Here is a 25,943-nt window from a genome sequence, read left to right on the forward strand (position 1 = left end):
TAAGCCTTGATTGGATCTCTGATGGAAAATTGGAGCTGGGGGAAAACTGGGAAATCTGCACGTGAGTCATATATTAGCTAAGAAAACATTCCTGGGATATTAAGAGTGATGATGGCATTGAGGCATTTAGGAGTAAAGTGGCATTATGTTGGCAACTTACTTTGAAAAGGCACAGAAAAAAGTGCTTGTATGTGAGAGCACAGATGTGACAGTGTTCATGGTGGACCCAGGGAATGGGCACATGGCTGCTTATTTACAGGACCTTCAGCTTTTCCATACATTAGAAATTTCTTAAAAAGCATAGGAAAAATAGTTCATTGTGGATGTGTTCCGACTCCAGGGTTTTTATTGTCTTTTGGGATTGTGTTTTATATTCCCCACGTCAGAAAAAAAACTCAGGTTATAATTTGCCTTTATTCTGTTTTTCTAGATGTGATACAACAGAAAAACTCAGAAATACTTTGGATTACTTAAGATCATTATTAAATGATTCTACAAACTTTAAACTTATTTACAGATATGCGTTTGACTTTGCACGGGTGAGTCCTCTGGATCCTATCCAGATGTTTCTCTCTCTCTCTCCCCTCCCCCTTTTCACTGCCTTTTGAGGTTTGTTTTATATGCTACAGCAAGGAAGTTGAGTAAGCTACTCCCAGGATGCTAGTTAGAATTTCTGTCTACACACACACTGTCTACATGAGCTGAGTCTGGACAAGAATGTAGTATGTCAACGAAAAGCTCTAGTGACAGGCCTTTAATAGCTCGTGTGATTGGCTAAGAAGTAATTATAAATGGGCACATCATAGACATTGTTCTAAACAGCTCTTAGGTAAGCTTCTCACAAAACAGCAAACCTTCGCTCATTGAGTTTCCTGGAATAAGGTAGTCAGGTCAAAGCCAGTTTCACTTGGGGTGCTGGATCATACCTGGAAATAATTTGAATTTGAATTAATTCAAATGTAAGCTAATTTAAATGGACAGGATTCAAATGTAGTTTCTAGTCATCATTTTGAAAAATGATCATCTTATTTGTCACATAGTGAGCCAGGCCAAGTTTGTGGCGGTGGTTCTACCAGAGTGAAATAAAGCTGTATTTTTCAGCCTGGTCACCACAGGCAGTGAGTAAATCCTGAGGCACCAGTTGGCATTGTGTTCATTTCACTGTCCACGGCCCCGTTCATAACGATATAACGATTATGCTCTATTGCAGGATGGTAGTTTTCTGTTCTGTTTGTGTGTTTGGTGGGTTCAGGTGATTAGGCTTTCCTGACTGATGATTTTTTTAAATGATTTCTTTTTTTTTGAGCAGAGAACTGAGTAACAGTTCTTTTTTTGTCTTAGCACCATGTGGATCTTTTCACTTTTTCTTCACTTGGCTCTGTTAGTTTAGCCAAAAGCTTGTTTGCTGTGAGATCTGGTGCACCTACAGCACAGCAGTAAGTCCACAGCGGTGTCCTCACGTGTGGATTTCCGCAGCCGCAAATAGAGTTAGGGCACGCATGAGGATGTATAGATGTTAGAAGTGATAGGTCAAACTCAGATGCAGTGTTTCACTCAACGGCATGTGTGTAATTGTGTCTAAAAGTTGTTGGTCAGATGCTTTTAGAGTAGAGGCATAGTTTCCAGGATTAAGTGTTTTCCTTCTCAAGATTTTTTTCCTCCCTGAGTGAGCAGTGTCCTATCGTATGGGTGAAGTTTTGTTTAGAAGCATCATGCCTTTTCACCAGAACAACTGTATTTTCTAACTTCCTTGTTTGGAAGTGAAATTTCCCCACATATCCACTGCTTAAAACTGGGTTCAGTTTTCCTTCCACCTGGCTGGCTGTCCCCTTCTCGGTCGGTCACAGAGGCTCCTTCCGTTGGGGTTGAGGCCGTGCTCGTTGCCTGCACTGCTCCCATGACCTCTTGTCCACGCCGTCTCCCTTCTCACAGGCACTAACACCAGCGGGGCTTGGTCCGTCTCCCGCAACCTTGGGCCACTTGTCCGCCTTCAGCCATGAGCACCATCGCCTCCCTGTGAATATAGCGCTTCAATCACTGTGCGGACATCACAGTTGCTTCCCTAGCAGCCGAGTGATGAATGGGATGGTTTCGTTCTCCTTCACCAAGGAGTGGGGTGAACTGGGGCCCCCTGGTTTCTCAGCAGCAGGTCCAGGACCACACTCAGGTTCTGGCTGTAGGTCCCATCTCCAGGGTCCCCCAGGCCATTGCAGTCCAGTCCCATCCAGGCTTCCCCTTCCACAAGATGCCTCTGCTCTGCTGACGGTGAACTAGCTGTTTGCTGAACCTGCCGCCTGCCCCTGCCTTTTGCCATGCCAGGCGCTGTCTGGGCCTTGTCTGTATCCCTGTTGCTCGCTCCAGCTTCTGGGCCAAGCCACCTGGCTCCACCGCCACATAGGATCATCACTTACATGGCCCTCCTGTCCCCTCTAGCTGGCCCTGGGAGTTTGGGTCCAGGCCTGCACTTTTTCTGACAGTTTAAGGGACTGCGTGTTTTCTTTCTTCCTATCTCTGGTAGCAGCCTGCAGAAATCGTTGCCTTTTAAGGAGAGTATCAATAAATATCAGTGAATTAAGCCCCATTATGTAAAGCCCCATTATGTAATGCTGAATAATAGTCACCCATATTTAATCATTACCAGATAGATTCAGTTCAGCTAAAATATACCCTAAGATGAATTTGTTATTGAATTTGTTTTATTTAGCTGTATCCCACAAGTTTTGAGGTGTTAAATATTCATTTGCATCCAGCTCAAAATATTTTCTTGTTTTCCTTGTGATTGTTTTGGACCCATTGATTATGTAGAAGTGTGTTGTGTTACTTGCCAACTACTAGGATTTTTCCAAATATTCTGTCATTAATTCTGCCATGGTCGGAGAACATGCTCTGTATAGTCGCAGTCCACTGACAGGTATGGAGGCTTGATTTATGGTCTGAAATGCGATCTGCTGTGATGAATGTTTTATGTGTATCTGCAAAGAATGACTATTCTGTTGCTGTTCAGTGGGATGTTGTATAAATGTCAATTAGGTCAAGTTGGTTGGTAGTATTCGTCAGGTCTTCTGTACCCTGATTGATCTCTGCCTACCGTTCTGTTATCTGCTGAGAGACTCTTTGTTGGACTCTCCGACTGTGATTACTTCTGTTGTTTGTGTTATTTCTCGTCTCACCCTATTTTGAGGCTTCAGGCTAGATTTAGATATATGTAGTAGTGTTATGTCCTCTTGAAGAATTGACCTTTTAGCATTATGAAATGTCTTTCTTTATCTCTGATAATATTCTTTGTTCTGAAGTCTACTTTATTTAATAGAAATATAGCCATTTCTGCTTTTGTTTTAAGTAAAGTCTATGTGATATGTCTTTTTTCATCATCTTTAAACCTTTGTGTCTTTTTATTTAAAGTGGGTTTCTTTTAGATAGCATAAAAGATGCATCTCCTGTATTGCTGTTCTTTTCCCTTTTTGTCCCATCTATGTTTGTTTATTTTTTCCTCTTTTCATAACTTCTTTTGGATTTTTTCAGACTCCATTTTTATCATTCCATTCCACTGTTGTCTTATTATCTGTATCTCTGTGTTATTTTTTGTGATTAATCAAGCTTTACAGCACACATCTTTTTTTTTTTTTTTTTTTTTTATTCACGTATTTGGTTGCATTGGGCCTTAGTTGCAGCACATGGGCTTAGTCGCCTCACGGCATGTGGAATCTTCCTGCACCAGGGATTGAACCCATGTCCTTGCATTGCCAAGCAGATTCTTAACCCCTGGGCCACAGGGAAATCCCTACAGCACACATCTTTAAATTCTCAGCCTGTCTTCCAATAATATGATACCACTTCGTGTATAATGTAAGAGCCTTTATAATAGTACACTTCAATTTTGCCCTTCCATACTTTTGGCTGCTGTGTCACACATTTTGCTTATACATGTGTTACACATCTCACAATATATGTTTTAGTCTTTTCAGGCTGCTTAACAAAGTCCCAGAGACTCAGAAGCTTATAAATAACAGAAATTAATTTCTCACAGTTTAGGAGACTGGAAAGTCCAAGCTCATCGTGCTAGCAGGGTAGGTGTGTCCCTGCTGTAACCTCACATGGCAAAAGGGAGGAGGGAGCTCCCTTGCAGTCTCTGTTTTAGGGGCGTTCCTCCGCAGTCATGAGGGCCCCACCTCTTATTACCATCACTTGGAAGGGGGGAACACAAACATTCACAAACATTAATATCAGTATAGCATATATTGATATCTTTTTGCTTTAAATAAAGCAGAAATGCCTTTTTTTAAAAAGCAACTTTAAAAAAATGATCTATTTTACTGCACTGTGTGTTAGTTGCAGGATGCAGGGTCTTTAGTTGCAGCATACAGGCTTTCAGCTGTAGCACATGGGATATATTTCCCTGACCAGGGGTTGGACCTGGGCCCCTGCATTGAGCAGCACAGAGTCTTAGCCAGTGGATCACCAGGGAAGTCCCAAAAATGTCTTTTATATTTACCCAGATATATACCACTTGTGTGTGCTTCCTTCCTTTTGTGTGGATCCAGATTTCTATCTGGTATCATTTATCTTCTGCCTAAGGAATTTCCTTCAGCATTGCTCGTAGTGCAGATTTTCCGGTGATGAGTTTCTAAGCTTTTATTTTGCCTTCAACGTAGAACGCACTTATCTAGAGAAAGGATTTCTAGATTGGCCGTTTTTTCTTTGAGTGCTTTAATGCTCGCTCTCACCATCTTCTGTCTTGTGCAGTGTCTGATGGTGAGTCTGGTGTCGTTCATGATGCCTTTGCACATAGTGTCTTGTTTTGTTCTCTGGTTGGTTTTGTTCTCTTTTCACTGATTTTCAGCAAGTTGACTATGGTGTGCCTCAACATAATTTCCTTATGTTTATTCTGATTAGGATTTGTTGAGTTTTTTGGTCTTTGGACTTAAGCCGTTTGTATTAATTGGGAAATTTCTCAGCTGTTATTTCTTCAAATAGTTCTCCTGTTCCCCCTCTCTCCTCCTTGTGGGATTACAGTTGTACTTGTATTAGATGCTTGATACTGTCACACAAGCTACTGATGCTGTGTTCAGTTTTTGTTTTCTCTTTTTGTTTCCCTTTGGGTAATATTTATTACTGTACCTTCTAATACTAATCTTTTCTTCTGCTCACTCCAGATGGTATATTTTCATTTCAGATGCTATATTTTTCATCTCTAGAAATTCTGTTTGTGACTTTTTCTATCCATTTCTCTCATCATGATAATATTTTCTTCTACCACCTTAAACTTCTCGGATGTGTTTATGACAGGTGTTTTAACAGCATTGTGCTGTGGTTCTGTCATATCTGTCATATCTTTATCTCTTTCTCTGGTTAAAAGTTTTATTTTAGCTATGGGTCATATTTTACCACTTCTTTGCATTCCTGATAGTTTTTTTTTTTTTTTTTTCTGTTTTTTAATTGGATGCTGAGTATTGTGTTTTAGGTTGTTGGTTGCCTGGGTTTGTTGTGTTCCTTTAACTAATGTTGGATTAAATTTTTTTTCCTGGTGTGTATTTAAGTTACTTGGAATCATGTTGTTCTTTTGAAAGGACTGGTCCAGAGCAGCCTCAGTCTAGGGATGACAAAGCCCCAGCAGGAAGACAACACCCTCCTGAGGATTCCACCCAAGGCCCTGTGTATTTTGAGAATTTTCGACTGTGCCTGGTGGGAATTCAGACTGTTCCCAGCCCTGTGTGAACTCTGGGAATTTCTGCTTGTTCTTCTGCAGAGTTTCTTTCCCTAAACTCAGGCGATTTCCTCTCACATGTGCACGGACAAGTCTTCAGCCAGCAACTAGGGAGACAGTGTGGGTCCCCAGGTCTCTCTTTGCGGTTCTACCTCGCTGGTGTTTTGCCCCACAAATTACATGCCTCCTTGAAACTCACAAACTGTCTTCTCCAGTTTAGTGCGTTGGTGCTCCATTGGGCTGGGTTTGGGTTTCCCCTTCTTGTGCTGCAGCCTGGAAACCACCTCCACACAGTATGCTGGTGTCACTGGGGGCTCATTTCTTTTTCTCAAAGACCACACAGTTGCATTTGTTAAATTTTTCAAATTACCCTTTAACCCACTCCAGTATTCTTGGGGCTTCCCTGGTGGCTCAGATGATAAAGAATCTGCCTGCAATGCAGGAGACCCTGGTACAATTCTTGGGCTGGGAAGATCCCCTGGAGGGGAGGCTATGGCAACCCACTCCACTATTCTTGCTTGGAGAATCCTCATGGACAAAGGAGCCTGGTGGGCTACAATTCATGGGGTCACAAAGAGTCAGACACAACTGAGCAACTTACACTTGACTTCACCCTTTAATATACCTGAGAAGAAACTATAGACAACACTAGGAAAAGATAAAATGCCCGTTTTTAACATCTCTCCATCAAAATTATAGTCCTAAGGGCATGCTTGTTTTCTCCCTCACCTTAGAACCTTGTAGCCGATTAAAAATAGCCCTTGATTATAAAGTCATATTATTTTTCTCGCAAGTTTACTTTGACTTGAGCTTACATATAGTCTTACAGACGTCAGAGAATCGCGCCGCTTTGGAGCTGCGAGAAGCTGTGGAGGACACTGGTTCAGTCTTGTCACCGTGCAGACGATGAGACTGAGGGCCTCGGCTCTGTCCCTAAGCCACACCGCCTTCCTGACTCAGACTGTCACCGTCCGGGGGGTCCTGTTCCAGGGAGGTGGTGGGAGAGAGACTTGGCCTGAAATGGCCAGTCCCTTCTGCAAGGGGAATTTTGTCTTGAATATTTTTATGCTTAGTGTTTTTTTCCCTAATATAAATTTTATTGCATAAACAAATGTTGTGGATTCCTTTAAGTAAAACAGTCATTTTTGGCTTGATTCCTTTAAAAGGACCTAGTGAGAATAAGATGGGACAAAGAGAATGAGATAAAAGACTAAATAGAGTGATTTTTTGGTTGCTCTGATGCTGGTTATTAAATATCAGTTAAATTTGCTTTTTCTGTATTCTCTGGGGCAAAGAAAAGGTACTGTGCTGAAAGCCATAGAAGGAGTTGCCTCTTGGGGTTCTGAGAAGGGTGAATGTTGGGCTGAGTGAGGCGCTGAGAATAACAGCATCTTAGCCTGGCTGAGAGTTGACACCATGAATTGATGGCCCACTCTAGGAGGTCTTCCCACAGCCTAGGTGCTGGAAGGCGAGAATGACGGGGAGGACGGAGGGAAGTTTCTAGGCTCGGTGGGGAGATGGGAGCTGAGTGCAGCCCTTCTGAGTGACTGAGGCAGAGAGGCTTCTGGATGGGTAGAAGGGGGCTTTTGTGGGGTGAGAGAGAAGAAGGGCAGTGAGCAAGAAAAGAATGGGAGATTTCTTTAGGGGCGAGTCCTGGCTTTTCAGCCCTTGCAGTGAAGCTTTAAGAAGTTGTATTGCAGGGTTTTGTGGAGGCAGAAGGTACTAGTGGAAATCCCGCCTTCTTGAGAGGTGATCCTGTGATGGTTAATCTGTTGTCAGAAGTCAGTCCTCACAGCCTGTCCCATGATGCACCCAACTTTTCCAACTGCGAGTGGTTTTATTTAGTTTTTGAGGTGTTTCAGGTCACATGTTAGAGCTAATGTCCTAGTCACTTCCATTTAGTGGAATGGTTGTGGATGTCACTCATAGGGTGTGCTGAGGAAAATTTGTTGGGTCTTAATGTTCAACACCCTGTTATCAGAGAACTCTGTCCAGCTTTAACCGGAGATCTGCTGCGACCATTTGATTCATTTCCTCTTCTAACTTGAGTCAGTTCTTATTTCTTAACCAATGTGTTTGTCTGATTTCCCTCTCCATACAACTCACAACACACCAGACATACACCCACTCCTTGCTACTTCTTCCTTATACTTTTACTGTAAATTATGAGGAAGACAGAAGGCAGGCATGGGTGAGGACAAAAGTAGGAGGAATATGTGGTCATTTAATCCCAGGTTCGTTACTGTGAACATCTTGTCGGCTTTACCTTTAAGGTCACCCTCTGGTTATTGCCTGAATTTGCTCAGCAGTTGTTTGTAAAGTGAGTTGAACTCTGAAGAGCTGAGATGGAGGCAAATGGGTACATGATGAAATGCTCAGGTTTGGAATCAGTCTCCTGGTTCAGACCCAGTTCTTATCAAGGTCATTTAACTCTTGTGCCTCGGTTTCCTTATTTATAAATTGAGGATTATAATAATGCCTCTTGTAATAGGCATATAGTAATAGCCTCTCATATTACGTGAGTATTGAGTATAAGGCACTTAAAACAGTTGCTGGTTCAGTTCTCAATAAAAGTTAGCCATAAAATTAGAAACAGTGGTTGAGTTTTTCTTCATTGACATTACTTAGGTGCTTGTAATCCCCTGGTGGCTCAGACAGTAAAGAATCTGCCTGGAGACACGGGTTCAGTCCCTGGGTCGGAAGATCCCCTGGAGAAGGAAATGGCAACCCACTCCAGTATTCTTGCCTTGAGAATTCCATGGACAGAGGACCCTGGCAGACTATAGTCCATGGGGTCACAAAGAGTTGGACACGACTAAGCAACTAACACACACAAACCTCAGGTTTCAGATAATATCTTACCTTCTAAGAGTACAATAATAGAATCTATACCAAATAAAATGACTGTGTAAAAACTGTGCCAGTTGACAGATCTTTTTTTTTCTTTATGTTTTAAAGGAAGTGTCAGTAGTTGAGCTTAATTAAGTAATTGCCTTGCAAAAACATTGTTATTTGTGTATTGAGATGCCAAAGTTTGCCTCTCGCACCCTGATACTCCACAAGCAGAGTCACAGGGTCAGTGTTGACTGTGTACTATTTGAATTTCCTTCGAAGGGCTTCTAGATGTTTCTAGCCGTATTCCTTGGATTTGTTACGGTGATTTAAAAAAAAAAAAAACAACGTTCAGTGTTTATGGCTGCTTCATAGCATCCTGGGAGATTCAGTTCACTTGGTCGGGAACACCTTTGCAAGTGCCGTTAGGATCACTGTCGGAGAACCCCCGGCGTGTCTCCACTTCGCTGTTGCATAGATGTTTGCTCTGGGAGCTCTCAGTCGTGCTGCCCCAGGAATCCGCAGTGTTTGCAGTCATGGTCATCTGCACCTAGCCTCACCCCCCCCAGGCCACACTGGTGATCAGCGAGATGCCACTGTTCGGATCGCGAGTGCCTCCGTAATATCTCTCTCTTGTTTGCTAGGCAGAAGATGGTGTTAGTGATTGCGAGCTGCTGGCTGGCACCCTGGCAGAGCAGGAGTGAGTGAGTGCTGTTCGGCTTTCCAGCCCTGTGAGTCGGATGCCTTCCCTCCATGTTTTGGCATCGCTGCCAAACACATGCATTGAAATCCTTCATGATCACCAGTTTGTCAGATGGTTGCACTGTTTCCAAGAGTCTGTCCAGGTCCTCTGTATCTTCTTTTCTGTCACCTTAGTGTATGTCCATTGTGATGGGGATGTGGATGGTGTTGGAAGAAGGCACAGTGTGTATCAGGGCAAGACTGGCGACTTACGGTCTAGTGAACGACTACAGGCTCCTCAGAGGGAGAGCATTTCCAGAGCGTCCATGCCCTCAGCCCAGCGTTGCCTGAGCTGTTGTTCAACTGGGGCCCGGTCCCGTGGAGCTGCGTGTGTTTTCAGCAGGCCCCTGGTTTTCTTCCATGGGACTGCGGAGGGTGCTCCATAGCGGGGTATGCTGCTGCTGCACCCACGTGACAGGACAAGAGGAAGTCTTCTGTTTGCTTGCACAGTGCATTGCAGAAGTGTGAGCCATGCAGTGCACCACACTGTGAGGCCCGGGGGCAGGAGGGGGGCCCCCACGAGGGCTCCGTGCCCACTGTCGTCCTCTCCTCGGAGTGAGCCCTGCACCCCTGAGCAGGGCGATACACGTGGGCAGGGAGGGCAGGCCCCTCCTTGCCCTGAACTGTGGAGCCCTCCTCAGGCTTAAGCTGTGTGGCCAGGACAGGGCCGGCTAACTGAGAGCCATCTGACCTGGCCTGTGGTTGCATGGTCGTTGTGCTTCACAACTGGGGCCGAAAGGCAGACCCGCCGCACATCTCCATTGTTGGCTATTGAGTGAGGCACTTACGTTTGCTGTATTGTTTAAGTCCTTTACTTTAAAATCAGTGTCAGGGCCAGAAATTCTCCTTGTACTCAAGAGCACTTCACTGTTAGAATCCTTGAGGTAACAGTTTTATCAGGAGGTATGTGTGGCTGCATATGTGGCCCGCACGGGGTCATGCATCCTCCCTTAATCTGGTAAACATTTAGATTCCAATCCACATGAAACAGCCAGGCACTTTCTCCCTTTGTAGAAAGATACTTTTGCAAACTTTCTTTGAAACTAAGATATCAGGAGGAGGCTAGCTAGCATTTGATGTCTAAGGTTACCACTCAAGATCCCAGGTCCTCTGTCCTTTTACATACAACCTGCCCACTTCTTAGTTCCCAAATGGAATCTTATAAGAAAGATCAGTGAGAAATTAACATTTTTAATTGTAAATTTAAGTAGAAGGAGCTTAATCTGCCCACATTCAGGTTTATGTAAGTGTCTTTTCTGGATTCCCCATGCAGTGTTGTCTTTCACTTGGCTGTTAGTTAGGGGTGTTCTTCTAGATGTCGCTTGCAGCAAATCTAAGGTAAGCAGCATGAAGCAGGTAGACAGGTGGGCATACTGCTTTCCCCCAGGGTGGGGGATGGGAGAGTCTCCAGAGCCCCAATGTTCATTATGAGCTCCATTGAATTCCATCATTTTTAGGTACCAAAAAAACATTTACCAGTGAAATAAAATTGGTGGAAGAAAGATATTTTTTCAAGGAAACCTGATTCCTAAGCATGAAATTTGAAACCTTTAAACTCTATTTAGTTAAGTTATAAGTTTTGGGGACCAGTAGTTATGATGTCAATAATAATCATAAATGTCAAACAGCTAGTGATTGAGTTATGGATTTTTATTTATCCCAAGAAATAATCAAAGATGACAAACATATCCCATGAAATAATCATAGATTAGGGTGATCATTCAATTGATGTGAATCTTTCTCACAGTAAAATTCTACAGTACAAGTATAGACCACCTCCCCTCCTCCTACCTTAGTCTTGATTCAGGTTTTTATGGTATATGATACAGGAGCTGTTTACTAATTCCTCACTGAAGTGAAATAGGAATTTGGATTGTTGAAACTGATTGTTTGGGGGCACCTGGCTCATCCTTGTTTTTGTTTGTTAAACAGGAAAAGGACCAGCGAAGCCTAGACATAAACACTGCCAAGTGCATGTTGGGACTGTTACTAGGAAAAATCTGGCCCCTTTTTCCAGTTTTTCACCAGTTCTTAGAGGTACTAAATTGCTACTTTGTGGAATGTGTGTTTGCTTGCTTAGAACTACCAAGTATCCTTTACTTGACCCTTTTCTGTACCTTTCTGTCTGTCTCCTTCCCTGCCTGTAGGAAGTGGCGACATACTTACTGCCACTGGGCACACATCCCCGCGCGTCCCCGTGTGTGCACTGCACATGCCCCTGGCCCCCTGCAAATGCTCCAGGCAGCGCAGCTCTGGCCTCTCCTCTCTCGTCCCCCCTTTAAAAGTTTTGTTTGTGTTTAGGTGTCCTGCTTTTTATAACAAGAGTAAAACAAGATTTACCTTATTTTGTGGCTTTAGATGAAGTTCTACTTTGATGAAGCGAAGGTTAGAGAGCAACCATTCACTCCCTTAAGTTCAGTCTGTAACATGTCCTTAACTACTCTTACCTCCAAGCACCTTGGGGACCTAGATCAGTCTCAGTGGCCAATTCCTTCAGTTGGTATCTCCTGCAGTTTAAATTTTCTTCACGTTTGTGTTCGAAATAACCCAGCACTTCCCTCCATTGTTATCGTTTGTTTGCTCTAAGTATTAATGAGAGAAATTCTGAGCTGCTGGTTATTAGGAACCGTCTCTGATGCCAATGTAATAGTACTGTTAAGACCTGGAAGAACCTGAGATGGAAGTCTGAGTTACTTGGGTTGTCATATATAGCCTCCTTCTTGCCCTCCAGTCCTCAAACCCCTTTAAAAATTGCTTTTTGCTTGAAAGGATGAGGCTTTTGGATCTTGGAGAAAATCCTGGACTTTACCCTGACTCTAGCTTCACTCTTGAAATAATCTTCCTTACAACTTGTTGGTGTAATGGTCCAGAAAAACTTCCAACTGGTAGGATTTTTTGAGAACTGTTATTAAAATTTGCTTTTAACATTACTAACTGGGATTCCTGAAGAAAGGTATGAAAACTAGTTTTTAATATAAGAAGCACTTGTTTACATGACAGCCCGTATTTACCAGTGATCTCTTCCAGTTTCTCTGACAACCCTCAGAAATGTTAGCTTTATTTGAAAAGTGAGTAACAATGGGCTCCTGATCTCAGGAGGCTGGGCAGAATATAAGGCCGGGTGTGAAGGTCCTTCTGTAGCTGATTTGACTTCACACGGTTCGAGGGGCACCATCAGCTTTCAGTGACTGGGTTTTGCTTTTAGTTGCTTAGAAAGCTGCACTTGTAGTCTGTGCTTTGTTCTCTGTCTCACACCAGCTTGCATTTTTCTTTTAAAGGGACCCAGTAATCCTTTTATTTGAGCTGTTCTTGTGTTTGCATCCTCCAAACCATTGGCTCAACTCTCTTTGCTTTCGTTTTGTTTCCCAGTGTTCCCGATTTTAGTGGCAAAGATTTAAGAATTATCAGACTGGGTTTTATTTTTAGATCTTTATACAGGAATATTGTATTTTGAATATGCATGTGGCCTTTTTCTTGTCTGGGGGGAAGAGAAAAACTGCTTCATGGCTGTTCTTAGTCCTTGTATGATTAGACGCAAGTTTTCAATTATTAGGACACTAATTCTTCAGTGGCTGGGCCTCCTAGTCCCGAGACTGCTTGCAGCACTTAGCACCGTCTCGTTGAGTAAACCCGCAGCGGCATATGCTGTTAGCTGACAGCTTGACAGGAAGCGTGATGTTCACGTCAGGGCCTGTTAATGGGAGCAGCTCTTTAATTAGCACTTACTGTGTGCCACACAGTAAAGTGCTTTTCATAAATTACAGACATTATCTGTCTTAATCCTTACCACATCTCTGTGAAATGGATATTATCCCTCTTTTACATAAAAGGACGTTCGCCATCTAGAAATTTCACTTCTAGGGATGTAAAGTTGTGTTTCTTTGATGCATTTGTTGTTTTATGTTGAGCCCCCATAATATTTTTGTAATGAAAATTGTCATCCAAAGTTACCCTCTCGCTGTCTCTCACCCTTCTCCTAGAATGGTGCCTGACACACCACAAATGGAAAGTGTTAACCTTCGTGAGTGTTAACCTTCAAGTTGATTGTCACAGCAGTTGAAACTGACTTGTTGTGTAAGTAATTCATGTTATTTTTCCCCCACCAGCAATCAAAATATAAAGTTATTAATAAAGACCAGTGGTGCAATGTGCTAGAGTTTAGCAGAACAATTAACCTTGACCTCAGCAACTACGATGAAGATGGAGCATGTAAGTACTGGGTGGGCATCGCTTTCCCCCGCCCCCCGCACATTTGCTCCTCAGCCTTGTCATGACAAGTCTCATAGCTGTGTTGTTCCCTCCCTCTCTTCTCTCTCTCTCTTCAGGGCCAGTTTTGTTGGACGAGTTTGTGGAGTGGTATAAAGACAAACAGATGTCCTAGGACTTTATGCATAGCAGCAAGAGAGTCACTGTTACCACAGTCATGTCAGCCGTTAGCCATAAACCGCTGTTTGTGTCCAAGCGCATGCTGCTTTCTTGCACTGTCTCCCTTTGGCAGGGACGTCTTGGTGTTTGCTATTGAATGGGCCAGCTCTGCTTGCTGTGTAGCATTGTTCTCTTGGAAGGCTGCTTTGCAGTTTGTATTTACACTACAGATTGGTGAATTTGCCAACGTCCTCACTGTGATTATGTGTATATTGCTGTTTAAATTTTGTATATGTGTATAAAAAGACAAAGCTTCACCTAGAGATTATTTCTGCAAAAATGTATTGTAAAATAATTTTTGTGGCATATTTCTAGTCCCTTTTTTCAGATGACCCAATTACACTTTTCTTTGGTCTCAAAATGTAGCATTTCAGAACACAAGACAGAACAGCTGTTACCATATGCAAATGTTGCCAGAATTAACCTTATTATTTAAGAGGCCAACTTTGAAAGGAGGTGGGAGTCGTAACTTTCAGAGGCGTTATGCCAAATCTAATTTGGTTTACTTAAATATTAGCATTTTGAAGTGATGAAAGTTAGAATAATTGAACATATAGACCCATACCATGCCACAAATCATCTCTACCATGCAGGATATAGGTTTTGATTTTCTAATGTTAAAGCTGTCATAGTTTGAATATAGGTACAGATGAACAAATTACAATTGCACCTTTTTTTCCCATTGGTTTTAAACCCTTGTACACTTTTTTAGTGCTTTTTTTTTCTTTTGCATTCTTCTAGTCAGTGTTTGTTCTGCTGATGCTTTCTATGCCATTCTAAGTAAAATTTACTTTGCCGCCTCCATGAAAACCTAACGGTTTGCTGGCAATTTATAACTGCAGAGCACTTTTAGTTGTGGCTTGAATTTTTAGTTAAGCTTTCATGGTGTCTAATTTTCTAGTTTTGCGGGGGCGGGGGGTGGGGGAAGAACTATACTGTAAGTGAGAGGTGTTTTGTTTTGTTTTCCTTTTTTTGTTTCTTTCATGCTAGGCTTTTCCTGGCAGAATGTCCATTGCAGGCAGTGGACACGACACCACCAGCATTGAGCTAAAAACTCTATTACACGGTAGGACCTTTCCTGGAGGGGCCGCTCGTCATTACCTGAGTAATATGTACAGAGAGGTGATAGCCATTATTTATGTGGGTGAGGAAACAGGAGCAAACGGGACGGTATTTTTAGGTTTGTATTTTTATGTGTTTTTTTTTTTTTTTTTTTCTTTTCTTGTCTTAACCCTTCTCAAGGAAATGTATAAAAAACATGCTTCTCCCTCAACTCTCTGGTGCTATTGAATGACTTAACTTAGTCCCTAAAGTTTTGTGAGAACACAGTAGGCTAATGACTTAAACGAAGTGAAAATTACTGGTGCATTTGAGCAAGTGAATGCGTAGTTGTGAGCAGAATCCATGACTGAACATGTGCCAGTTGGAAGAGGTTCAGATTATTTCAAAACCTGGCCCCAAAACCTTTTGGGTCAAATGTGAACCTTTAAATGGCATTATGAGTAAAGCACACAAACGATGCTACTGTTTGACTATAATTTCAGTTTCTTTGCAAACAGTGTTCAGACTTTCATACCTTTTTTTTCCCTAAGTGAACCACCAAAGACAGGAATTTTGTATGTATATACAGTGTGTGTGCGTATACAAAACCATGACCTGGTAGAATGAAATTCACTTCCTTTTTCTACCGAATAGAAAGGTTTGGTTTGCTGTGAAATAAACCAGAAGTTTGAAAAACTCTGTAGTGATTAAGCATACTTTATCATTCCTTGTTTAGAAGCTGTAGACTCCCCTTCTACCTTACACATTCACACCAGTTTGCACAAATTCATCCCTGAAAAGAACAGAAGACGTTGACAGCAAGCACAGCTCCTGAGACCAGTGTGTTGAAAGGGCTTCCATTCTGACGGGTGCCTATTAACTCCATTGGCAGTTGGCTATAGGCAGGTTCCGATCTGTGGAGAACTTGATTCATTTTCAAAAGGGTCCCATGAAGTTAACAAATCACACTTTAAAGGCAGCAGTTCTTAAATTTGATCGACTCTAGTTTTGTTTAAAGCAAATAGAAATCATCATTAAAATTATTTTGAAAGCTACTGTAAGAAACTGGAGAATTTTTTAACAGTAAGCACAGTTAATCCCAAAATAAGAGTATGGCTACAGGGAAAACGTTACATTTTAATACATAGTGAACATTTTGATGACAGGGGTTTTGGAAAAGCCAAGCAAAAATTATTTCATGATGTGTAACATGGAAGTAAGTATTCCAAAAGGATGAGAGGCCAAATAATCTCTGAATTCCCTTGAAAAATAAATCTCTGTGACTGCAGCGTGCTTGCCCTTGGTTTCTGTGATTTTATGCAGTTATTTTTAAGGGGAAGAAGAGCCAGAAGTAATAAGATATTTTTTCATAAAAATCTCCCTGAGTTACATAAGTTGAGCAGTCACCAAGCACTTATTTATGGGCAAATGCTAAGTAAATGAGGGTGCCTTTTTCTGGTTTTTCTTTATCACCTACATCTCCACCCTTTCTCTCTTTCTGTTGTGTTTTGGCCTCCACGTTGCAATACTGTGTGATAATGGAACCCAACTTTTAGATGTTTACTGTTGCGGTAGGTCGGAAATTGCATTATTTGATTTGCCATAATCATCCTCTATAATGTTATGTGCAGCTTATTCGAAGCATGACCTCTGAACTAAGTTTTTATAAAGCTGACTAGACAGACTTCTAGGATCTGGATTAACAACAGACTTCTGTTGCCTCTCAGTCTCCATCTTAACAGTGCTTTTGAAGTTTATACAGAAAGCTTTAAAAGATAGTTTGTGCCCTTGGTTTTTATTCTTACAACTGCTAAAATACCTCTGTAAGCCTTATCTTTTATTCTTTCATATGTTGTATAATAAATGTATAGAATCCATTGACCAACTAAACTGTTGGGTGTCTGTAAATGAGACCAAAATGTGGGTTGCTTCTTTTCATGAGGTCATTTCTCGGGGTTACTGTCAGTGAACTGCAGCTAACCTGTAACTGTGAATGCTTCGTGTCCTCAGTATTTGCATCACCTTCATAAACGTGTGCAAGTCCTGTGACTCCCAGCTTAACTGAAATATTGTTATGCCACCTAACTTGAGTACAGCAAACTGGTTTTAAGTTTTAATGGAATTGATGTAAAATGATACCCCATAAATAAAAGAGTTATTTGTGTTTGGTTTCAGAACTGATTTGTTTATTTTTCTCTTTTCTGGCTTTCTCCTATGAAACCCCTTAAGGTAGTTTTAGACTTGCCTGGGTAGCTCGGACTAGAATCCGCCTGCAGGGCGGGAGACCTGGGTTCTCTCCCTGATGGGAAGATCCCCTGGAGAAGGAAGGGCATGGCAACCCGCTTCAGTCCTCTTCCTGGAGAATCCCCACGGACAGAGGAGCCTGGCGGGCTGCAGTCCACGGGGTCGCAGAGTCAGACACGACTGAGCGACTAAGCACAGCACACAAGGTAGTTTAAAAGTGTTTCATGTATCATCGAGTCAGCCCCAAGGCTACAAAAGTGAGGTGGGAAACGGTTCCCTCTGAACTTTCTTCATTTGTTTGAACCTATAGGAAGGCAGGACCTAGTTCCCATGATGTGGTGACGTGGTTACATCATACTAAAGTGACTCATTTGAATGTTCTCCCCAAATTCTGATGAGAAGAATAACTTTTAGGCAGAAGCTTAGAGAAAAGCTTTTGTGATTTCTTTAGAAAACAGTTGCCCTTGGAACTTTGTTATAGCTAGAAAGGAAAGAAGAAAGAAACCTATCATGTGAGCAAACAGTACATCAAGCTTTCTGGCCCTGTGTACCTAAGCTAAGCTTGTGGTGCAGGAGATATTCCAAAATAAGGCATGTTCACCACTTCTGGCACATTCAACAGAAAATACTTTGGGTTTTTTACCCCCCTGAATTGGTTCCTAACATTTATCTTCAATTGCCTTAACAAAAAATAAAACCATCCCATCTATAGAAGTGTACTTGCTGAGAAATTATGGTAAGTAGCCTGTGCTGAGAATAATAATTGGAAACTGAAAAACAAAAATTGACTGTAGTAATTAAATGGAAAATTTTTTTAAAACATCATTTAAAATGTAAATCTCTTCTCCCGAAGAAATGTATTCAGTCCTCTAAAGGAAATTCTTTTGCAATCACTCCCTGGAGAGTAGATTATGAAGAACTCTGGCCTTGAGAAAGTATGCTGAAGAGGTTTGGTTTTTCCTCTGACACTTTCCAGCAGTGACATCTCAGAATTGCCTGATTTGAATGTCTGAAATTCAAGCTGGTGTTCTGTAGAAGTCTTAGGATAAATGTATGATGATTAAAGAGAGCTGCAGCTGTACTTGTTACCGGCGAACTAACTCACCAGAGTTTTGGCCTAACTTCTAATGGTATTTTGAAAGCCATAGGTTTTGTTCCCTCTTGATGGCCTGTTATTTATTTTGCCTTTATTGTTGGCTCCTACATATCCCACCTCAAGAGTAGGATTTGGACAAGGGTTATCCTGTCACATAGGGCTTCCCTGTGGCTCACAACGGTAAAGAATCTGCCTGCAATGCAGGAGACCCGGGTTTGATCCCTGGGTCGGGAAGATCCTCTGGAAAAAAGGAAATGCAATCCACTCCAGTATTCTTGCCTGGAGAATTCCATTGATAGAGGAGCCTGGTGGGCTACAGTCCCTGGGGTTGCAGAGTTGAGCATGACTGAGCAACTAATACTTCATCACATAAGTTCCCAGAATCACTCCTTAAAATACTAGATGGCTTTGAATAACCTATTCTGCATGTCTTAAAGTGCTCAGAAATCCTTCCAAACCTTATTACTCCCCCATCAAGGTTGATTTTCAGATTCTCAGTTTAATCATTGTCTTTATTAACTTGAATTGTATGTTGAGGCAGAATTCCTATGTGAAATTAAGAACATAAGAATTCAATTTTATAAGCGTGCAGAGAGGGGACTGGGATAAATAGAAAATCAACAGACTGAAGAATTAGGGAGGACCTCTGGATGGAAGGTCTTATGCTGATTGGGTGTAAGTGGCACCTGATCAGTTACACATGGAAGGCCGGAAGGACACTGACTCACTTGGAGCTGAGTGTTCCTTTTGGAGAGCTGGGCATTACGGGGACTCATCCAAGGACTGTCCCTAACGAGGTGCAGCAGTGTGCACAAAGGTACCAGTGGAGGTGGCAGAGTCTTTTTAGTCCATCGCAGTGATTGTCATTACTTTAGCACACCATTGTCAAGTGTTTATGTGTAGATTTTTGTTTTGAGATCTGGTCACCAGCAGGCTGTATTGGATTCGAGGGATGCAGTCGAGAAGGCCAGTTGTTGACTTAATGACATCATGTAGCTCCTTTTGGAAGAGAAGGCGGCCAGTCAGACCATGTGCTGTTTCCTGATCTCCTGGAAATACATACGTAGAAGAAACTGAAGTTCAGAGCGTTTGAGTGACTTGTCCTAAGTCACATAGCTGGAAGGTGGGGGAGCCGAGGTGTAAACTCAGGTGGATGTCTCTACCCAGGATTTGCTGGGGTGCCCGCACGGTGTGGAGAGAGTTGGCCTGGAGGAGGATGGAGGCGTGTAAGCTCTCTGTGCGCTGCTGGGTTCTCTGATGGACTTACTGGTGCCCTTCTCCTGTTAATTTTGTTAAGAGTTTGGGAGAAACTGGAGTTCAGGTTTGGCCAATTTTTCAGAAGTGGGCATTTTAGGGATTTGTTAAGCATCAGTCAAGGAATTGAGGTCACTGGAGTAAGGCTATTTATTGCTAATTAGTCAATTTCAGAAGTTTGGGGCTGCTTCCAAAGGCATGGTCTGGTGTGTGGGTGTTTTCCAACAGTACCAAGCAGTTCAGTTCTGACATGATCTACCCAGAGAGAGTGTTAGATCCCACAGACTGAGGGCTCAGTCCTGCAAGACAGCACCCCTACCGCGCTTCAAATGCCAATTCCAGTCCAGGTTGTCACCTGTGCTTTTAACCAACCGGCTATAATTTGCTAAATCTCCCACAACTCTTCATTAGGTTCAATTAATTTGCTATAGTGATTCATAGAACTTGGAGAAATAGTCGCTTCCAATGTCGTTTAGTCAGAGTTGTGTCGGACTCTTTTGGGACCCCATGGGCTGTATCCCCTCCAGGCTCCTCTGTCCATGGGTTTTCCCAGGCAAGAATACTAGAGTGGTTGCCATTTTCTTCTCTAGGGGATCTTCTGACCCAGGGATCGAACCTGTGTCTCCTGCATTGGCAGGTGGATTCTTTACTGCATCACCTGGGAAGCCCCTTCCTTCCTTTTCCAGTTTATTATAAAAGAATGTAACTCAGAAACAGCCTAATGGAAGAGATGCAAAGGGCAAGGTATGTGGGGCATGGAGCTCACATGCTTCCTGAGTGCACCACTCTCCCCAAATCTTCACGTGCTCATGAAAGCTCTCTGAAGTCTGTCCTTTCGAGTTTTTAAAGAGGCTTCATAACAGCCCTGATTGGTTAAATCATTGGCTATTGGTGATTGAATGCAATCTCCAGCTCTTCTCTGGAGATGAGGGGTTTAGACTGGAAATTCCAACCCTCTAATCACAGGGCTGGATCCCCTGGCAAGCAGGCCCTTTAGGGGCTTTCTAAAAGGCATCTCATTGACATAATAAAAGACACCATAATTTCTGTTCACTTAGAGAAATCCCAAGGATTTTAGGAGCTCTATGTCAGGAACTGGGACAAAGACCAAACATGCTGTTCTTTTAAGTTGAAGTACCACATGTGGGTCCCGATACAAAATTGTCATTGATCAATAGAGACAAGTTTAAAAACGAGTTCTAGCAGTTATGTGTTCCTATAATCAGTGAACAATCCACTTTTCCCTCCTTTTTTGAATTTGAAATACTCTCAAGATGTGAAATGGAGTATTTCCTGCCATATCAGTAAACAAGGATGTTGCGCCATCGGCGATTTGGGGCTCCGGGTGTGAATGTCTGAGCCCCAAGTGTGCTCAAACGGAGAGCACTGCCTGCAGTCCAGCCACTGCGACTGCTTACACTGCAGTGAGTGTGCAGGCGGGACTAAGGCCGTGAGAAACCCGAAGCAGGGTGCTGGCCCCAGATAGCCGAGATGCATATGAAGGGAGTGATTTCAGTGTACCTAGACATTTGTATCTTCCCATACAAAGAAGAGTGCTATATTCCTTAATTTGAGATACCTGCTTTTCCTTAATTCACAATAATCCTTGATGTTTGTTGCACACTTCGATATAACCTGACTCCTTCCCCTGCCTGCTTGGAACAGTTCTTTCAGGGCTACTTGAGATGCTGTCTTCCAGGCTTGAAATCCTAAAAATTCCCAGCAAATAAAACATACCTCTCAATTTCTTTGCACTGATCACTGAGGAAGGCTTTCTTATCTCTCCTTGCTATTCTTTGGAACTCTGCATTCAAATGGGAATATCTTTCCTTTTCCCCTTTTGCTTTTCACTTCTTTTCACAGCTATTTGTAAGGCCTCCTTAGACAGCCATTTTGCTTTTTTGCTTTTTCTTGGGGATGGTCTTGATTCCTGTCTCCTGTACAATGTCATGAACCTCCGTTGATAGGGAGCATTTCATGCAAAGATGGGCTCGATAAAGGACAGAAATGGTATGGACCTAATAGAAGCAGAAGATATTAAGAAGAGGTGGCAAGAATACACAGAAGAACTGTACAAAAAAGATCTCCATGACCCAGATAATCATGAAGGTGTGATCACACCTAGAGCCAGACATCCTGGAATGTGAAGTCGGGTAGGGCTTAGGAAGCATCACTACGAAAAAAGCTAGTGAAGGTGATGGAACTCCAGTTGAGCTATTTCAAACCCTAAAAGATGATGCTGTGAAAGTGCTGCACTCAAATATGCCAGCAAATTTGGAAAACTTAGCAGGCTGGAAAAGGTCAGTTTTCATTCCAATCCTGGAGAAAGGCAATGCCAAAGAATGCTCAAACTACCACACAATTGCCCTCATCTCACAAGCTAGTAAAGTAATGCTCAAAATTCTCCAAGCCAGGTTTCTGCAATACGTGAACCGTGAACTTCCAGATGTTCGAGCTGGTTTTAGAAAAGGCAGAGGAACCAGACATCAAATTGTCAACATCTGCTGGATCATTGAAAAAGCAAGGGAGTTTCAGAAAAACATCTATTTCTGCTTTATTGACTATGCCAAAGCCTTTGACTGTGTGGATCACAATAAACTATGGAAAATTCTGAAGGAGATGGGAATACCAGACCACCTGACCTGCCTCTTGAGAAACCTGTATGCAGGTCAGGAAACAGTAGTTAGAACTGGACATGGAACAACAGACTGGTTACAAATAGGAAAAGGAGTACATCAAAGCTGTATATTGTCACCCTGATTATTTAACTTATATGCAGAATACATCATGAGAAACGCTGGGCTGGAGGAAGCACAAGCTGGAATCAAGATTGCCGGCAGAAATATCAATAACCTCAGATATGCAGATGACACCACCCTTATGGCAGAAAGCGAAGAAGAACTAAAGAGCCTCTTGATAAAAGTGAAAGAGGAGAGTGAATAAGTTGGTTTAAAGCTCAACATTCAGAAAACTAAGATCTTGGTATCTGGTCCTATACTTCATGGCAAATAGATGTGGAAACAGTGTCAGACTATTTTTTTGAGCTCCAAAATCACTGCAGATGGTGATTGCAGCCATGAAATTAAAAGACGCTTACTCCTTGGAAGGAAAGTTATGACCAACCTGATAGCATATTAAAAAGCAGAGACATTACTTTGTCAACAAAGGTCCATTTAGTCAAGGCTATGGTTTTTCCAGTAGTTATATATGGATGTGAGAGTTGGACTGTAAAGAAAGCTGAGCGCTGAAGAATTGATGCTTTTGAACTGTGGTGTTGGAGAAGACTCTTTGAGAGTCCCTTGGACTGCAAGGAGATCCAAGCAGTCCATCCTAAAGGAGATCAGTCCTGGGTGTTCATTGGAAGGACTGATGCTGAAGCTGAAACTCCAATACTTTGGCCACCTGATGTGGAGAGCTAACTCATTTGAAAAGACCCTGATGCTGGGAAAGATTGAGGGCAGTAGGAGAAGGGGATGACAGATGAGACGGTTGGATGGCATCACCGACTCAATGGACATGGGTTTGGGTCGACTCTGGCAGTTGGTGATGGACAGGGAGGCCTGGTGTGCCATGTTTCATGGGGTTGCAAAGAGTCAGACACGACTGAACTGGCTGAGTGACTCAATTTCTACGTTGTGACTTTTTTAAGTTGACATAATAAAGGAGAGACAAGAGATGATGTTGGAGTGAAGGACTGAGGGAACTGGCTGAGTGGCTCAATTTCTACGTTGTGACTTTTTTTAAGTTGACAAAATAAAGGAGAGACAAGAGATGATGTTGGAGTGAAGGACTGAAGGAATAAGGAGAAAAGATTCCAAAGCATAGGTAGAGATTTACTAGAGGGACCAGTTGGACCAATTTTCCCAAGAAGAGCAGAAGACGGAAGATTCTTGTAAATGGGTAGGAGGTCATGAAGGTTTCTCTCCTTGTTTTCATTTTCTCGGGGACTGATGGAAAGATTTCTAATGAGAGGGAGAGAAGAGGTAGAGAGATGAAAGTTTGAAAGAGCCTCTAGACAGAATGAGAACAGATGATTAAGAAATAAGTTTCATTGCCCTGAGAGAAATGAAAAGTAAAAATGAGACTAGGGTGTGTAACTGGAGAAGGCAATGGCATCCCACTCCAGTACTCTTGCCTGGAAAATCCCATGGACGGAGGAGACTTGTAGGCTGCAGTCCATGGGGTCACACAGAGTCAGACATGACTGAGCGACTTCACTTTCACTTTCATGCATTGGAGAAGGAAATGGCAACCCCCTCCAGTGTTCTTGCCTGGAGAGTCCTAGGAACGGGGGAGCCTGGTGGGCTGCCGTCTATGGGGCTGCACAGAGTTGGACACGACTGATGCGACTTAGCAGCAGCAGCAGCAGCAGGCTGTGTGACTGGCACAGCAAGAAGTGATGGATCCAGGACATTCAATCTAGGTGCCATGGCTGGTAGGCTGCAGCCCCCGACTGATAGGAAAAGCAGTGAGATTTGGAAGTCAGCCTCTTCTGACCTGGAAAACTCCTCTCTCTTTGCAGACTGCTGAGACCACCCATCTCTGGACATGCCTTTTGAAAAATAAGGGAGGCCCAACGAACCCAGTTCCCCTAGCTTGAACTATCGTACATCTCCAAAGGCTTGCATATACGTTGCATTGTTTTCCAGGTGGAGGGATGATAGAAAACAAAGTGGGAAGTTTCCATAGCTGAGCTGAGTTGCCATTCCTACCAGCCTTCAAATCCAGACCAGTCCTGCAGTCAGCCCCATCCCTGTGTAGCAGTCATCAGACTAGGGTGGAATGACCTCAAGTATAAGAAGTTTATACTTGAGGTATAAGACTGGCTCCAAATTGGGAAAGGAGTACGTCAAGGCTGTATATTGTCACCCATCTTATTTAACTTATATGCAGAGTACATCATGCAAAATGCCAGGCTGGATGAAACACAAGCTGCAGTCACAATTGCCGGGAGAAATGTCAATAACCTCAGATATACAGATGGTACCACCATTAGGGCAAAAAGTGAAGAAGAACTAAAGAGCCTCTTGATGGAAGTGAAAGAGGAGAATGAAAAAGCTGGCTTAAAACTCAAACATTCAAAAAACTAAGATCATGCCATCCAGTCCTGTCACTTCATGGCAAATAGATGGAGAAACAATGGAAACAGTGACAGACTTCATTTTCTTGGGCTCCAAAAAAATCACTGCAGATGGTGACCACAGCAATGAAACTAAAAGACTCCTTGGAAGAAAAACTATGACAAACCTAAACAGTGTATTAAAAAGCAGAGACATTACTTTGCCAACAAAGTCCATCTAGTCAAAGCTATGGTTTTTCCAATAGTCACATATGGATGTGAGAGTTGGACCATAAAGAAAGCTGAGCACTGAAGAACTGATGCTTTTGAACTGTGGTGTTGGAAAAGACTCTTGAGAGTCCCTTGGACTGCAAGGAGATCCAATCAGTCAATCCTAAAGGAAATCAGCCCTGAATATTCATTGGAAGGACTGATGCTGAAGCTGAAACTCCAATATTTTGGCCACCTGATGCGAAGAACCGACTCATTGGAAAAGACCCTGATGTTGGGCAAGATTGAAGGCAGGAAGAGAAGGGGATTACAGAGGATGAGGTGGTTGGATGGCATCACCACCTCGATAGACATGAGTTTGAGTAAGTTCTAGGAGTTGGTGATGGACAGGGAGGCCTGTTGTGCTACAGTCCATGGGGTGGCAAAGAATCAGACATGACTGAGTGACTAACTGATAAGAAGGTAGCAGGGGAAGACTGAAGCAGACATGAGAAACTTCGTAAGTTCCTGAAGTGATGTAATCAGCCAGGGCTTTCTATGGCTTTTGAGCTGCAGGCACAGTGGAGGATAGCATCTGTGAGATTATTTGGGGGCACTGGATGGGATCAGCTGGTGGAATATAAAGGAAAAGTGGGACAAGGGGGTAGGCTGTGCCTCAAAATCACAATACCAGGAATACTAGATGACTCCTTACTAGTTTGGAACAAGCATCAGTTCAGTTCAGTCGCTCAGTCGTGTCTGACTCTTTGCAACCCCATGAACTGCAGCACGCCAGGCCTCCCTGTCCATCACCAACTCCTGGAGTCCATCCAAACCCATGTCCATTGAGTCGGTGATGCCATCCAACCATCTCATCCTCTGTTGTCCCCTTCTCCTCCTGCCCTCAATCTTTCCCAACATCAGGGTCTTTTCCAATGAGTCAGCTCTTCGCATCAGGTGGCAAAAGTATTGGGAGTTTCAGCTTCAGCATCGGTCCTTCCAATGAACACCCAGGATTAATCTCCTTTAGGATGGACTGGTTGGATCTCCTTGCAGTCCAAGGGACTCTCAAGAGTCTTCTCCAACACCACAGTTCAAAAGCATCAATTCTTCGGCACTCAGCTTTCTTCACAGTCCAACTCTCACATCCATACATGACCACTGGATAAACCATAGCCTTGACTAGATGGACTTTTGCTGGCAAAGTAATGTCTCTGCTTTTTAATATGCTATCTAGGTTGGTCATAACTTTCCTTCCAAGGAGTAAGCGTCTTTTAATTTCATGGCTGCAATCACCATCTGTAGTGATTTTGGATCCCAAAAAAATAAAGTCTGAC

At 42.8% G+C, this 25,943-nt stretch overlaps 1 protein-coding gene across 6 annotated transcripts in view; it reads left to right on the top strand.

Moving 5' to 3' along the window:
* Positions 1 to 16,920, top strand: part of DCUN1D4 (defective in cullin neddylation 1 domain containing 4) — an 83,361-nt gene extending 66,441 nt beyond the window's left edge. For 5 of the 6 annotated variants that reach the window (XM_020890143.2, XM_070458041.1, XM_070458042.1 and 2 more), the window contains 4 exons: positions 431 to 539; positions 11,210 to 11,314; positions 13,384 to 13,486; positions 13,603 to 16,920. In XM_020890143.2, the coding sequence (XP_020745802.1) occupies positions 431 to 539; positions 11,210 to 11,314; positions 13,384 to 13,486; positions 13,603 to 13,658 (373 nt within the window). In that variant the 3' untranslated portion in view covers positions 13,659 to 16,920. The remainder of the gene's footprint in view (positions 1 to 430; positions 540 to 11,209; positions 11,315 to 13,383; positions 13,487 to 13,602) is intronic. The other variant, XM_020890146.2, reaches the window with a different exon arrangement.
* The last annotated feature ends 9,023 nt before the right edge of the window (positions 16,921 to 25,943 follow it).

This window comes from Odocoileus virginianus, chromosome 29, assembly GCF_023699985.2.
Source record: "Odocoileus virginianus isolate 20LAN1187 ecotype Illinois chromosome 29, Ovbor_1.2, whole genome shotgun sequence".
NCBI classification, from domain to species: Eukaryota; Metazoa; Chordata; class Mammalia; order Artiodactyla; family Cervidae; genus Odocoileus; species Odocoileus virginianus.